At 41.1% G+C, this 16,892-nt stretch overlaps 1 protein-coding gene across 10 annotated transcripts in view; it reads right to left on the reverse strand.

The window, feature by feature from the left end:
* Nucleotides 1-734: 734 nt before the first annotated feature.
* The window catches only part of serpinh2 (serine (or cysteine) peptidase inhibitor, clade H, member 2), an 82,628-nt gene continuing 66,470 nt past the window's right edge, over nt 735-16,892 (reverse strand). For 7 of the 10 annotated variants that reach the window (XM_079867714.1, XM_079867716.1, XM_079867719.1 and 4 more), the window contains one exon: nt 4,689-5,966. In XM_079867714.1, coding sequence (XP_079723840.1) covers nt 5,661-5,966 — 306 coding nt within the window. In that variant the 3' untranslated portion in view covers nt 4,689-5,660. Of the gene's footprint in view, nt 1,163-4,681; nt 5,967-16,892 lie in introns of those variants that run through there. The other 3 variants (XR_013820704.1, XM_079867718.1, XM_079867717.1) reach the window with 3 other exon arrangements.

Below are 16,892 nucleotides of genomic sequence, written 5' to 3' on the forward strand. Positions count from 1 at the left end.
CCTTCCATAACCCCCTTTTATCCGCAAACACAGTCGGTCTGTAAAAATAATAGCCCTCTAAAAATGTGTTTCCAGTGCGGGGAAGCGAAGCATTCTGAGGTAATCAAATAAAACTGCCCTCAAAGCTTTTAATAAAACATGGTCGTGTAGGGACACTCTTTTTTTAAGATTAATGGCAAAAGGGGATTCTTTTTTCTCCCACTCGTTTCTTTTATTCCTCAATAATTCATTTGCGGAGGGACGAAACGAACGGTTTGTGTTTATGTGCGGTATTGGCTGAGAGGATGAAAAATCCGCCGTGCCACCGAACATCCCACTTTTTCCAGTGGCCCTTAATTAGCGTCCACGCTTAAAAGGCCTGACGGTTCCAATATAACAGCTACTTTTAATATTCGTGGACCAGTCGCTCATGTAATTATTGGACAGGGGTTGGATAAGGATACAGTACTTTGGCCATTTTTATAACATAGTTATTCTGTTTTCGTTTTATGTTTCTTTTAGAGGTTTCCACTCAGGAGAATTTAAATGAATAAAGCACCGCGTAAAATGGAAGCTGATTAATACGCTCATTGAGACATTAAAAGCCTTATAGCCTTGTAAACCCGCCTTGCAAACAGCTTTATTGGCTTAAGATATTACATTTTATCTTGCTTGGGTTATTTATGTATTTATTTAATTTTTGGGTGCACTCAGTATATTGAATGCAGCACTATAACCCGAAGCCATATTACAAGCACTACTTTACAATACAGACATTTTCCCCCAGTCATGCACAGCTTTCCCTTCTACCATAGCAGTTGCAATAAAAAGTCAACAAATACTAAGTCCTGTGTTGTAAAATCAACATGTAAATTCTTAATTTATGGCATGATTTGTCACAGCGTTTAACTGGCATGAAGTGGTACGGCCGTGGCCTCCATTGATTGGGGCAGGCATTAAAAGATTAAAAGGTTTATCATCTGTCTTGCGTTGTTGACGGCAGTCTCGAGTCATTAGCGCCATTAGCATTAAGCCTATCCCATCAATAACAGCCCGGGTGAGCGATCTGGCTCCCTGAGAGAGTGATCCCGGGGCGGGGGGTGGCGCTGCCAGCTTAGCCTGTGCTCTTCTGGAGTCCCTGATCTGCTCGGGTAAGTTCGTCCAGGAAGATGAGTCAGCTACACTGGGAGAAATTAAGAAAGAGATGAGACAGAGAAAACAGCAACCTTCTTGTTTCAGAGCCTTGTGGCGATTATAGAAAGTGTCTATAGTTAAGAGATTTTGCTATATCATTTATATCACTATGTAAATGTGTAAGTTATTTTATACTAAAAACAATGGTATTTTGAGTATTGGTATAGTATTTTATACTACTAATAATGGTAATTACTTCCTTCTGCTGAACACAAAGGAAGATATTTTGAAGAATGTCGGTAATCAACTGTTGATGGACCCCATTGACTTCCATAGTAGGAAAAAAAAATACTATGGAAGTCAATGGAGTCCATCAATTGTTGGTTACCAACATTCTTCAAAATATCTTCTTTTGTGTTCAGCAGAAGGAAGAAACTCATACAGGTTTGAAACAACTTGATAGTGAGTAAATGATGACAGAATTTTCATTTTGAAGTGATCTATTCCTTTAATATCTGCCAACTCTTTATTGTGATGCTCTTCCAATAGACATTCGACTGACTACAAGTAACTTTGCAACTACATGTCAACTTATTCTAACCCTACCAGTCTACTAATAATCTACTAACACTCTAATGAGAGTTACAGTAGTAGACATGTACTGTTACTTATCCCCAAAAGGATGTGTTAAATGGTCCATCAAAATAAAGTGAAAACACAATAACTACTGCCTACTGTATCTAGTGATATATTTGTATCTTGAAATAAGCTGTTGGTCATATTGCCCAGCCCTATATAAAATCTAAACTTAGTAGTTTTTTTACTTAAAAACACTCTGTTAAAACCCCTTACCTGACAGGGATCACTGGTGATCCCAGATTATTTTAGTTCAAAATATGTTTGAGCTTATATATCTCAATATTAATAACAGTCTGGTTAATTTTGAGTCTTGAACTATAAACTCTCAAGGGTTGGCTTTCTAAATGTATGTGTGTTATGTTTCTATTCAGAATTACTTATGAGCAGTAACCTTTTTATTTTGGGCATTTCATGTATGCAGCACTTGCCAAAATTGGGGGTGATGAGCAAGGGGTTAAGACATAGAAGAGTTTACATGTCATTTTGCGTTGCAGTGTAAGAGTGGTGGTGTGTCTTTTCCAGTATCTCAGCATCAGCATGTGTTCACTCGGCTGTCACCATGGTGGGTTTCCTTACAGTTACAGTGGGGAATGAGTTGTGTCAGTGTGTCGATATGAGTGCAGTTGACACCCACCACACTGGCTCCAGAGCTTCCCACTGACGATCTCATCGCAGTGCACGTCTATCACTGTGAGTGTTGCTGTCAGTCAGTGTCTCTGCTGTGAATGGCTCGCAGACACAGGAACGCATGCACTCTACAAGTGCACAAACTGACACTTCAAACAGGGTATTTTAAATCTAACTACATCATTATGCCCACACAGAATCTGCAAACAGAGTTTTGGACCAGTGAGATTTCACTGGGTAGGGCTAACTAGTGTGACACTGCAGAAAAAAACAGAGACTGCATCCGAAAGCGCATACTTCCCTACATTTTCTGATTCTGAAGTGTGCATACGATGGACACTTTACTATCCCATGAGGCCACAGGAGAGGATTTGTGAATGGCAGTGAAGCGACACAAATGACACATACGCAGCATCTTTAAAGGGCCCCTATTATGGATCTTTGAAAATGACCTTTCATGTAGTGTGTGACATAGCTCTAAGTGAATGAAAACACCCTGCAAAGTTTTAAATCTGAAAGTGCACCGTATATAAAGTTATTGTCTTTCAAAAGAAGAGTCGACTCTGAGTCAATGAAATTAATCGTTTTTCAAACGAGTCATAAGCCGTTTCGTTGTGACGTCAAGACGAAACATTAGCATATTGCCCGCCCATTTATTGCGCGCAGACACCAGAGAAAACTTGAACCTCAAACCAGCAGCTGATTCCTGTGGATACTGGACAGCATCATGTCGAGAAGACGCTGTGCTCTACAATGTGAAGGTAAAGCCAGTTTTTAGCGCAATTTTCCACCGGACAAAATTGCGATTGTTAACTCATGATTTCTGTTCTGTCTGTGCGCACCAATCTTGCACTTCTATCTACTCCTCAACCAGACCACCTAGAGACTTCGGGTTTTCGGCATTATGTTAAGGAAGGTCTAATCTCGGGAACGCACACAAAAAAAATCCAGGAAAAGATTTACTATCTCTTAGTGTTGTGATCCCATGACGTCAGAAAATTGCGCTAAAACACTCACTGAGTTTTTATTACTTGTTTTACACTGCCCAAGGACGAGGGTGTGAAGAATCAGTGGTTAAAATTCATCTTTACCATGATATCACAGCAGTATAATCCTACACTTTTGCTGTGTTCCCTTTATTTCACTGACGACTGCTTCTCAAATCTCGGAGTTCAATGCAGGATTCGCAAAACGCTTACTCTTGAAAGATGGTGTTCAAAATACTTAGTTTTGAGTTTTATATTGTGTAGGTCTCCTGCTAACTGGCTAACTCATGTTATCACTGTCTTACTGAAATACTTCTGCTAATCAGTTGTGGGCCACTATTACCTAAAACTATGTCTATTAATGCAGATTGTCTGTCGTTCTCACTACTTTGAGGAAAGATTAAAGGACAAGTTCGGTATTTTACACTTAAAGCCCTGGTTTCAGATCGTTTCTGATGAAATAGAACGGTTAAGATTGAAATTTGGACACATGCTGCTGGCCCGAGAATTTTCGGTTTCTGTAGTAGCACCCCCCCACCTCCACAATGGCTGCATAGGTGCAATGGAACAATCCTTCCTAAAAAGCATTAAACTTTCGTTTACAAAGACGTGAAACTCACCGAGTGGTCAGGGGTGTTCACTGATATGCTCACACAAAAATCACTGCAAAAGATGCTTTCCAACAGGTTTTATCGTAGTTTTTGTCCAGCTCCATTGACTTGTATTGGATGTGCTGTGAGGTACGGTATTACTCCGCCGCCGGAAACGGAAATGGGGTTGTTTGTATTCTTTCTGTAGTCTTATGCAGTCGCGGTATCGTAGGCTACGCTATCCAAACAATTAAGACAGCGATCTTCTGCTTCTTCTGAGTATTCAATGAAATGCCAGTGGTTTGCTTGCAATTGGCAAAGGTGCATTATCGCCACCAACTGGGCTGGAGTGTCTATTATTCAAGCTCTCAACGGAAGAATGTACGGGTGTGAGGCGTTTGGAAAAATAGGTCCACAGCTTTACAACGAATGGTAAAACACCTGTTGGAAAGCATCTTTGGCAGCGATTTTTGTGTGAGCATATCAGTGAACACCCCTGACCACTCGGTGAGTTTCACGTCTTTGTAAACGAAAGTTTAATGCGTTTTAGGAAGGATTGTTCCAGTGCACCTATGCAGCCATTGTGTAGGGGGGGCGGGGGTGCTACCACAGAAATGTGCAAATGTATATTACGAGGAAATGAAACATTTTTTTTTTTACCTTTGATGCATGAACCTGTTGTAGGAGACTACACAACAACATTAGGAAACTTTAAAATAGCATAATAGGGGCACTTTAAATTCAGTTTAATTCCATTCAATTTGACCAAAACCGAAATCAAACATCATTGTTGAGGGACACACACAAAATAGGCTAGAAGATACTTTGTTTATAGTTGATGTTTCACAATCAAGTCTGTTTTTTTGTGGTTTGAGAGCTTGAATAATTCCTTGACTATAGAAAAAAAAAACTGCATAATAAACAATGCATTTTTCAAACATTCAGTTTGTGCAATTGCACTGTTTGTTTTCATATACCAAGCTGCAAACTAGGGATGCGCAGTATTTTGACCGATGCTGATAAGCAGATAATTATTTTAATGTCATGTCTGATAACTGATAAAAGATATTTTAGATTAAAACAAATGTATGCAAAAATGTAAAAGTTAAAACATACAAAAAAAAACTATTTTAGGCAATTACTAATAATTAAAAGTATAGATTCGTTATCTACAGATCTGATTAAAAATATACATTCAACAGTATTATAAAATTATAAGTGAATGCTAGATGAAAGCGAGAGTTAAAAAAAATATACAGAACTCCATATGCACAATTAAAATCCAGATTTTGATCAATTTAAAATCTCTCGCCCCTCTTTTAACAGATCTGTGACTACTTGACTCATAATGGCAGCAGAAAGCTTTCTCAAAAAAGCCCAAATATTTAATAAGCCAAACTACAAGTTGAAGAGATGCATAGAACTTGCATAAAAGACTTTCAAATTCTTTAGAAACCCAAGGTATAATTCTGTGGGCGCAGATTCTGTGCTCTCCTACACATCAGTTTAATTACAACCTATTCTAAGCTCTTCCATATCTGTAAAACAAGTCAAATGTAACGCGTCAGCACATAACACAAGAACAACAGATGAAAGACAGCGGCTTTGCAGTGGATAAGTGGGTCAGTTTATTGTCAATACCTGTAGGTTAGCCATTTTGGCTCTTCAGCAGACTGTCAGTGGCAGAAGGTGAAGTATTTTGGCTCTACAGCTCGTCGTGAATTGCAGGGCTGTCAGTGTGGTCCAGAGCACCTATCATGAGCAATGCACCAGTGCTGTTGTCCCTGACTAGTATAATGAAGGAATGATCCGCATAGAAGGTTTTTGGCTTCTCCACGTCCTCATCCTCATGCATACCGTCGATGCTGCCAGATTCAGGGGCCAGTTCAAGGGACGTCCAGTGCAACACGGCTCCCAAGTGCAGCTTCCCCCGTCCCATGCTTGATGCGGTGGAGAAATCAGCTGACGTCTCGTTCCACGCGTCTACCAAACCCAATGTGGCCAGCTGCTTCTGAGTGAGAGTAAAGAAGGGAAAAAGAGAGAAGTTTGGGGGAAAAAAAAGTGCAAGAAACAGAGAGAATTTAAAGTAATTGTATTCTAAACAAGCGGCAACCTTCCTGTCTCTCTCTTGAAACCAACACAGAAGTGACTTAAACTGCAATTCATCGACTGGCCACTAGAGACAGGCTCCAAAAGAGAGTCAATCCCATAGACCCCCATGTTAAAATGCCCAACTTTACAGCAGAAAAAAATATGTTTACAGCCTGGTACAAAAAGTGGTTTTGGTCTATATAGCTATTTTTGCCCTTCATGACAACTGTGAGGGGGTTAATTATTTTTTTTAATAACTCATCCATTTAAATTATATTAAGCCTTAAAGTTCTGCATAATTAAGGGCGTGGCTACTTGAGTGACAGATGGGTTGCCGCTGCGGTCACTACTAACTGTTTGTCTGCTGTCTGTTAGCATCACGTCTCCTCAGCTAATCCCGCCTCTTTGCCCATTTTAATTTATCCGGGAGTGACGAGCTGCCAAGATGGCGACGGCCGGCTCCGCCCACTTTGGGCTTCAAAAATGTTCTTCAGAAACCTACGGGTGACGTCACGGACACTACGTCCATATTTTTTACAGTCTATGATTCTAAATGATCAGATTCAGAAGGCAGGTGAACACTAGACCCCAAAAGCCATGCTCCAAATGACTAAGATGATGTGAATCAATTATACAGACTATAAATAAAAGCACAAATATGGGCCAATAGAGACCTTGAAAAATTAAACATTCATGGCTCTTTATGCCTCCCAATGGTAGAAATAAAAAGAAAAAAAACACAGCGGTCTTCTTCAGACAGGTAGAAAGGACAAATGAAAGCAAAACATAAAGAGTGTCACTGTAAATCAATAATGTTTCAAAAATCTGGTTGTTTCCCCTCTTCATTGCCTCCCCTTTATTTTAAAGGCATGACAGATGCCCTTGTTGGCAGTGCGGGCGGTACAAAGCATGCGACAGGAGCTGAAGACGGTGGCCGAGGGAGAGCTGCTTATGAATAATTTAAAAAAGATCTCTCTGACCTCGGCCCGCTTTTGTTTTCCTTTCAGATATGAATTTGGCAGAAAGATGCTCGCTGACAGGTAGTTTATATTCCCCCTGGATGAGATCCTGGATAAACGACAGTTACCCGCATTGGGAGAGAGAGAGAGAGGCTGTGAGAGAGATGGTGGAATGAGGAAGAGGAGATAATAAGTGAACTGCTGTGGGAAGATTGAGAGACACCTAACTTGTTTGTGAAAGCTGAGACCGAATGGCAAGTGCTTTAACTGAATGATTAAGCACTCTCGCCTAAATTACTATTGTAATTAAAGCAGAGCACATGCATACTCTATCTTGTTGCAAAAATGATGTGAGCTCAAGGCATGGCAATGGCTGGGTTGGTGTGCTAGTTAGGTCTGCACTAAATTCAGAATTAAAGAAAAGGTTCCAAATCAATTGTAATTGTATTTTAACTGTCCCCACCTGACAGAAAGCGGAATCGGAATTTGAATCGGAATGACAGAATGGCAATTCTAATAAAATCAACACATTTGTACATTCTGGGAAAAGAAGTGTCCTTCCACCCTGGTCTGCAAAAGGTAATTTATTAAATATGATGAAATATAAATACTTCAGTAGATAAAACCATAAAACTATTCAAACAAGGCTTTGATAACTTTGCTTTCTTAGTTAAAAATTTAAATTTCTTAGATTTCACTTCCTTACAGTCAACCTCGATTTGCAATCAAAGAATGTATATATACCAAAACGGTTCACTCATATTACAACGAATGGAAGAAAGTGCAAAGCACAATATGGTGGGAAAAGGGGCCATTCACACACAACGCGTTTTTGTATTACACTGTGTTGCTTTTCCATTGTTTTTCTATGTAAACATGCACTAGATGGATGTCTTATGCCTGGTACACAATGTACGATTTTGGGCTGTCCCAATCGTGGCTCCTTAACGGTGGTTCTACGTCGAACAGTGAGAGAGGTTCAAAGACGGCTGTTGTCACGGTCTTGCGACCAAAGATAGCCTACGATAATTTTCTGACAGTGTCAGTAACTTAGCATGATCGTCTCACCATGTGTTTGCTGCTACGAACTACATCTACTGACTAGCCAATAAAAATGCAACATGAAATGTCGTATTGATCAACGCGACATGCACTAAAACTTAAAACTATTTACCTCAAGCTCCATTTGCAAAATTTGCATGCTAAGTTGGCCTCTTTTCCCAAGACATGACCGCTTCCATATTCTCCTCTTTTGCTTCCTCCTCTTTTTTCAGCGCACATAAAAACCACAATTGCCAAAGAGCGATTCATCTTGCTCTATTTGTTCACCACTAGCGCGTGCTGATTATGACGTTTTATTCTTCTATACTAACTTGCGTCAGCCTACGATAGGTGTCATCATCATCATCGTACAGTCTACATGCATGTCGTACCAAAGTTTATTAGATCCATGTCGTAAAGTGTGATCTATAATGATCTTATAGGATTGCAGAAATCGCACAGTCTGTAGCAGGCAGAAGACGTGCTCACCTTGTGCATTTTAAAAAAACGTCTTGAAACCATCTGTTCTTCCATTCCAATGGACCAACTTGAAATATGTGCTTTTTTAATGCTATTTGAGCATAATAAGCTACATTTATGGGACAGTTTGTGTCAAGGTTTTATTGCTTATTTGAAACATGTTATTTAAATGTGAGTTTGGCACAAGTTTTTGAGATTTTGCTATTTCCCCATTCAAGCACTGTAGACAGGAGTTGGTTTTACACGCCTGAAATAGCTGCCCGGAGGCGTTCCAAATATGGCCACCGAATGAACTGACTTTTCTCCGATGGGGACTTTGAAGTATCTTTGCATCCCGTTCGCTACTTCAATTCCAATTCTGCAATTAAAATGTATTCTCAATTCAATTCTGAATGGGCACACAGCCCTAGTGCTGGCACAGAGGTAGTTAAAGGGGAGATGGAAAACGAGAGAAAGATGGACGGAGAGGTTGATAATGAGGGAGAGAGGTGGGGGAGGCTGTCACCTCACTAACACGGTTCGACCCTCTGCGGTTCTCTCTCTCTCTCTCAACAGTCTCGGCACACACCTCCACTAATGCACTTCTATTGTCCTCATCCATTATTCTCCTTCTCCTACCTCTTTCCTCCATCACTTCATCACTGCCTGATCCTGTCGACGGCTCAGCCACCTCTGTGGCATCCTCATTCCTCATCTGACCATCCGCCGCTTGTTTAATTCCTCTCTCGCCTGCTCTCACGCGCTCCCTGTCTTTTTCCCGCTCTGATCCGAATGTCCAGGCTTGTATCTAAGCATGTATTTATGTTCCCGAGAGTGACAGTCTTTCCTCTCTGTCTCCTGAGGCTTTCTCGCCCTCTCTCACGGCTGTATGTCCTTGCTATAACAGGCTGGCACTGCATCGGGCGCATTTACTTCCCTTTAATTAATTCTCTGTGTGGCTCAAAGGGTTTTTCCTTGCATCTCCCCAGCTTTCCCGATGTAACTTTGATGTTTTCCGGCACTATAGATGCACATCCGCTCCTGGGCCGCATAGCCTTGACCTGAAGCAGCTTGTTGCCTCTGCGGTGACATGGCACCGCGTGTTACTACGACAGTCCTGTCTCCGGCAATTACAGTCACATGCAACATTAGCAGGCATCTCCCAGCCTGCATTGTGACAGCCTCTATAAATAGAATGCCTGTTTCCTTGTCTCGCTCTTTCTCCTTGGGACGGCGGCACCTCTCGGGATGTGCGGATATGCTGAGGTCACTTCATTTTTAAAAACAATCAGCGTTTAAATATTCAGCACGGGCCGTCGTTGTGCAAGGGTTCATTCAAGAAACCCTCCCGGGGTCGGCGGTCGAAATAAAATGCTCATTTCGCATATTAACTGAGTCCAGATCTCCAAGATGACACACAGCTTAGCTTTGAGTCATTTGAAGCTAGTGAAGCTTGGCCTCACTCCTACAAAATCCAACGCAGCTGAAAGGATGCCCTGGAGGAGGAACAGGTAAACCCTCCCTGAGTGCACTGAGCCCCCAAATGAATTAATGACACGTTTACGGAGAGGAGACGTGCCCAGCAGGCAGCGGGATTGAGTGATGGCTCTGCAGATGAGTACAGTAGTTTTTGCCCTGGAAACAGATGAAAGGAGGCTAATAAATAACATGTAGTAATGTGGCACACAGACTCCCAACTAATGCAGTAAATGTGATGGGCAGATGGAGGAAAAAGAGAGAGAGAGAGATGGAGCGAGGAGGAGGGCTGTGTAAACATGGTTCAGCTCTAATGCTGCTCATTGGGTGGAAATGGAGCGTCTCTATTTTCTTCTCTTCTCACTCTCTCTTCCTGTCTGTTGCAGCCCATCCTTATTCTCCATCCTTTTTTTTTTTTTTTTTGGCAAACTGCAGCATTATGCCGTAGCATAATTCAAGCGCCTACATCAATAAACGCAACTATAAAAACATACAGCTTATGAATAACGCACAAGAAGAATCAGCCCTGGAGTCGGCTCCATATTGTATTTTCTATACAACAAGATGATGTATGGGAACTTGAGGGGTGGAGATGGCTTCACCAGTGGCACACTGAGCCTTCAGAAACTGTTTTATTCAGCCTCGCAGCATCAAGGCAGTCAGTTTCAGAATACGTCTTGGGCATTATTCAGTGGCAGAGTTCTTTATCACTATCTTATATCTAATTTACATTCTCTATCTCTCTCTCCTCTTCACTTTCTTCCCCTACACGCTCAATAAACTTCTTTTTGTTTATCCTTTACATCACATTCTGCCACAAAGCTTCCTGGAAAAATCACAAGAAATTAGAGTGAAAACCAAACCTGCTGGTACAAAACAGCTGTGTTAACACATGAAATGCATATATTAAATTACAAATGGTTGGGAAAACAAGAACAGATTCTTGTTCCAAATTGGTTTAAAAAATTATAATTTGGAGCAACTGATTTTCAAAACATTTTCCGTATAAAATACTAAACCCTCAATACATCAATATTTTCTGCCCTACTACTCAGGGGAACCACTGAGCCTCAACTAAAATCAACAGTGCGGTGCAAGCCAATTTCCAAATGAATGACTCTTATGAGCAGGTTGTATAGTGAATCAAAAAACACTTATGAATCAGTCAAAGCAGTTGCAAAACCCCTCCCATAGGGGGAGCCTCACACTTTAGATAAAAGAGGCATAATGCCAAGGTGAGTCTGCTAACATAAATTGCTGTAATAAGAGAAAACCCACAATTTTGCAGGACTAAAATATAGATTTCTGTGGTATTCTGCAAACAGATAGTTCACCATAAAAATGTTTAATTCTGAATTACTGTATTCACCCACATGTCGTTTCAAACCCATAAGGCTTTGCGTTCATCTTCAAAACACAAATTAAGATATTTAAATGAAATCTGAGAGATGTTTATTTTGATGTGCTTGATGTATGATGTATGTGCAGATGTAAATCTGTTTGTCATCTGAAAAAGCGATCATGTCTCTTCAGAAGTCTTGGCAAACCACTAGATTCATATGGATATCTTTATGAACTTTTTTACACCAGTTTTGGTGTAATGGACTTTCAATGGAGGTTTCATTAAAAATACATACATTTGTGTTTCAAAGATGAAGAGGCCTATTTTAATGATCTGAAACGCAAGTATCAAACGCGAAACACAAGTCACTTTGTGGGCGGATCTCGGGCGCTGTTGCTATTATACTGGCGGGATAAATGACTCTTGCGCCCGACGCAAATCTAAAATGGGTTGGTCTGAAGTAGCTACATTACTCATAGGTGTGGTTTGAGTGTAACGTGCAATAAACCAATCAGAGCGTCATCTCACACATTCCCTTTAAAAAGCAGGCGCTCTTGTTCCATGGCGGATTGCTATTATAACGGCGGAATGTCTTGCCACTATAGGTCAAACAGGTTTGATCTGTCATTACTACAATTAGCCTGAATAATTTGGGTAAATGTGTAAGCTAGATTTATGCCTATTTTTTCACATCTTCATGGACACCGCAATGATTTCCCTCGTGTGGTAATATTTTTCCTTGAAATTATGTATGGTTTGCAAAAATGGGAACTGCTGCATCTGTGTAGATGAGAGAAGCAAAGTGGATGCGCGTTGTGCACACGCTACATTATGGCCAAGCATGCACCCTTAAAATAGCATATGAATAACGCCCCACTGACTTTAGACTAGGCTTTTCCTGGTCTGTGGCGGAATTGTTTTTTTGAAACTGCAAAATAGCACCAGGGAACATTTGCGCCGGAACACGCCTCCTCTTTTCGCTGAACCGCCCCCCGGGAGCGCAAGTTCATTCCCTAATTTACTGATGTGCGTCTGTGGAGGGAAAAGTCCGCTTTTCCGGGTGCAAAATAGGAATGATACATGTGTCGGTGTACAAAGTCAATTGCGCTGGGTGCAAGATAGGTGATAGGTGAATTGTAGATTGATTCAATGACGAATTATAAAAATATAAATATTATAAAAATAATGAATTTAATTTAATTTAATTAATGAATGAATGAACATGAATATTTTTTATTTAAAATAAGCCAATAGTTAGAGCCAATTATTAGACTTCATTTATGCCACTTTTGTGCCTCATTACAAAGTCTTTTAAAATAACACCAATTTTTTGTTTGTGACATCTGAAATAATCTCATCAATTGACAATAGGCTCATGATGATCGTATAAAAAGAACTGTGTCTCTTTATTTCCAAATATCCCTTCCTAAGAAGTACTAAAACATTAATTTATGGAATTAATAGAATACATTTTCATTGCTGCCAAGAATTATTTATGACAAATAATGATAGAAATTAATATGCTATTGGCAAGCGTCACAAAAGAACTTTACAACAAGGCCATTCGACCTCAATATACTATAGAGTTTTACACATAATAAAAAGGATATGTCAATATTTGTATGAGATTATAAATTAGCATTTTACACTGCTCTCTAAAACACTTGTCTAAACACAACAGGCTTTTCCCAAGTCCTGGCATACACACCACATCCACTTCATGACCTCATCAATGAGTGTGTGTATGTTAGCTTGACTCCCTCTGTCTCTCTGGCACACACACAGAACTGTGCAATCCAATTACGGCCACACTGGCATCCACAGGCCTTGGCACGGTAAGTGTGTGTGTGTGAGTGTTTTCTGTGTATCCCTGTGTCAGACTCTTAAGGTCAGTGTGTCTGGCTGTGTGTGTTTGCCAGGCATCAGGCAGACGGTGACCCCTCGACCCCTCGTGCTCGTTATGGAGTCCAGACTCAATCTCTTGTTAGCCGCTATCGCCTGGCACTAACCGCTCCTGAGCTCTGGCCTCGCTGCCTCAGCACCAGAGCGGATATTTTTATCCGGCTCATCCACTCTGCCCTTTCCCCGTTTCTTTCTCTCTTCAGCACTCAACCCTATTCCACCTCCCTCACAACCACTCACCTCTCCAGCTGCACGTCAGTCCAATTTGGGTCATCCTGCCCCGAGCCGGGCGCCCCGTAGCCATGCAGCACGGCTACATTAGTGGATACGCAAGCGCACGGATTGGAAATCAGGATAATAGCAGCTCCTCCTGAGACCGAAGACGTCCACGCCGAAGCCTAGAGCGACTTCAGAGCGACAGAGCGTTTGGCAGCCATGTTGGAGGCTGAGGCTCAGAGGCGAGATGATAGATTAAAAAGTGGAAAACGCTATTTACGCCTCGAGATGGAGGCTGTGTTTGCTCACTTTCTACCCGATCGGAGGGAGAGGGAAGCAACACTCAGCGCGCCTCTTCTGTCACTGCCCATATAAAAGTAGAGGAATCAAGTGTCTCTGACCTAGTGTGATATTTCCTCAGATACTACAAGAGAGAGAGAGTGAGTGTGGCAGAATAAAGAAAAAGCCAGACAAGAGCATGAAAGTGCAGAGAAAGACAGAGAGCTGAATGATGTGGAGAGTGAGGGAGCAGCAGGAGAGCTTGTCAGAGAAGTAATACAGCTCTATTCATGTCATGACTTTTCGGCCTCTTTCCGCACGCTGGGGCATCACTTACTGTATGTGAACACAGCAAGTTTAAAAAAAGGGAGTCATGTCTGGGCTGTCGGTGGGTTTCTTTTAAAGCAAGCTTCTAGGTCTCTCTTGGGCATCCTTACCGCTCATTTTAATGTCAAAATCTTGTTCTTCTGAGCAGGGCTGAGTGCACGGACATGGCATGTGGCTGCTTATATTTCTCACCCAGCATTACAAAACTTTAACAAAACGCTGTTCGTCACGACCGTTCTCTTCTCTGTGCTCCCTGGGAAGAGTTGTGCCCCGTTTGACCTGTCTAGTTCAACAACTGTCAATTTTGTAGTACCTTTTTTCTACTCTCTCTTTTAACCTCTACTTTCCTAAATTCCTACCCTTTTCTGCCACTGGACTCCTCTTGACACATTTGTCCTGGCATCTGCGGTCTACTATGAGGATAGAGCCAACCTTGTGGTTTAGAGAGTAGGTAATCTGCTTGGAGCATTACCCTGGGACAGTGACCCTACAGCAGGGGTTTTCAAAATGGACTCTGGGGACCTTTGAGGATCACAAGGAAGTGCAAGGGGGTTAGCAAAGAGATTTTTTAAAATATTTTTTATAAAATGTCATTTTTGGACTGTCAAAGTTAACTTATGCACTTAAGATATCAATGAAATATGTTTAACTTAAAGGGATTGTTCACCCAAAAAGAAAAATTCTGTCATTAATTACCCTCATGTTGTTCCAAAACCCGTAAGACTTTCGTTCATCTTCGGAACACAAATGAAGATCTTTTTGATGAAATCTGAGAGCTTTCTGTCCCTCCATTGACAGCTACGCAACTGACACTTTGAAGCTTAAAAAAAGTTCATAACGAGATCGTAAAACTAATCAATGTGGATTGAGCGGTTTAGTCCAAATTTTCTGGAGACTAGATAGCTTTATATGATGAACAGATTGAATTTAGGCTTTTATTCACGAATAAACATTCATCAACTCACACATCAGTCATGGAAAATGGAAGCTCGTGTTACGCAGCACGTTTGAGCTTCAACAAGAACCAATGAGGTTCATTCTCGTGTTACGCATCACGTTTGAGCTTCAACAAGAACCAATGAGGTTCGTTCTCGTGTTACGCATCACGTTTGAGCTTCAACAAGAACCAATGGGGTTCATTCTCGTGTGTCAAGTATGTTCGATTAAGCTTCTGTTTATGTTCGAGGACAGTAAAAAGTGAAAGAAATGAAGACTGCAAAAAGAGGTGCAAGTGAATATGAAGGAGGTAAAAAGAGAGAAAAGAAAGCGTGTGAGAGAAGAAAAGGGCAGAGACAGAAGATGAGCTGCAGGGGCTCTGACCAGCTAGAAATGAGAGAGAATGAGAGGGCAGACACAAAGATTGAGCTGGTGCATGAAGTGATGAATAAAGAAAGGGAGACGAAGGATGAGTGGGAGGAACCAGTGGACTCCGGGCAAGAGATAGATGTGCTGAGGTCAGACACTGAGAGAGGGAGGACGGAGAGGTAGCTGGAAAAAGAAAAAAAAAAGAATAAGAAGAACGGGCAGGGAGACAGGAAAGAGGCGAGGGAGGAGAGCCAGCAGATGTCACAAAATCATTCATCAAGCTCCAAAACACTTCACCTCCACAATTCACAAGAAGAGAACTATGAAGGCGTACTTGACACATCCACCCACCGCAAGAAACCAAAGAATCCAATGTGCTTACCACACGAGCCAATCGTACCAGACACGGATTCATCTACTGAACTCAACAGCCCAAACAAGCCCGCCACAGTCACTGTCACTCTCTGTCGTCCAAATCCAGATCTGTTCAGCAGTGCAGGCAGAACCATCTGTGCTATTCTAAAACTCTGTCACATTCTGCTGTCTGAGTCCAGGCTGCTTCTTGTGGCCGAGCTGCTGGAGAGACTCTTGCTGAGCTTCTAACCCAGCATGCCATCTCTCTGAGGGGCTCTGGGCCGCTACACTATGCCTTTGCCCAGGCCTTGATGGAGCGTGAATTTTTGGGATGCCAAAAGAGTCTTTAGTCTGTATGAAAAAACACTTAGAGGGATCACAGACACACAATTATAGGATGACTTTCGGTGGTGCTGGTGGGGGGTTCTGTTGACGTCTGACTTGCACAACATGACCGTCAACAATGTTTAAAGTCACCCTGTAGTCAATAATTGTATCCCTTAAAACTCACCTTTGATCACCAAAATGAAATATTTAAAAAAAAATTCCTGTCAAATAAAATTCGTATACGCGTATGAATATGCTAATTAGCTCCGCCTCCACTCACTCACGCCAGCTCAGAGATTCACACTGTCAAATTACTGAGGTAAACGCTGCACAGTGGTATCACAAAAGTACAAAGTCGGACACATAATGGTAATTAAATATGATTAGCCTTTGGCTTGATTATGTTATCAAACAGCTAATAATGTGTTGCTAATGTTATACAAACAATCATCAGAAACGCTTTGAACATCTCAGAACATCAGTGGAGAAAGGTATATAGTTCATACACATATACATATACATCATACACGCTATATTGCTAAATCTAACAGATTTTTCATATCCAGGGTTTCTGCAGGTATCTTCAAATTAAATTTAAATTGCTTTTTAATGCCATTTTTTTTATTTTTAATGCCATACATGATCCATCACTAACAACACACACACACACACCTATCTATCCATCTATCTATCTATCTATCTATCTATATATATATATATGTGTGCTGTCAATTGATTTAAAAAATTAACTCAATGAATCAAAAAAATTCTGTGATTAATTGTAATTAATTGCAATTAAAAACACTTACATTTTTGTAGGTTTATATCTAGTTTATATATTTTATAATGTAATAATTTC

The sequence above is a fragment of the Squalius cephalus genome, assembly GCF_949319135.1.
Source record: "Squalius cephalus genome assembly, chromosome: 3".
Classification (NCBI taxonomy): domain Eukaryota; kingdom Metazoa; phylum Chordata; class Actinopteri; order Cypriniformes; family Leuciscidae; genus Squalius; species Squalius cephalus.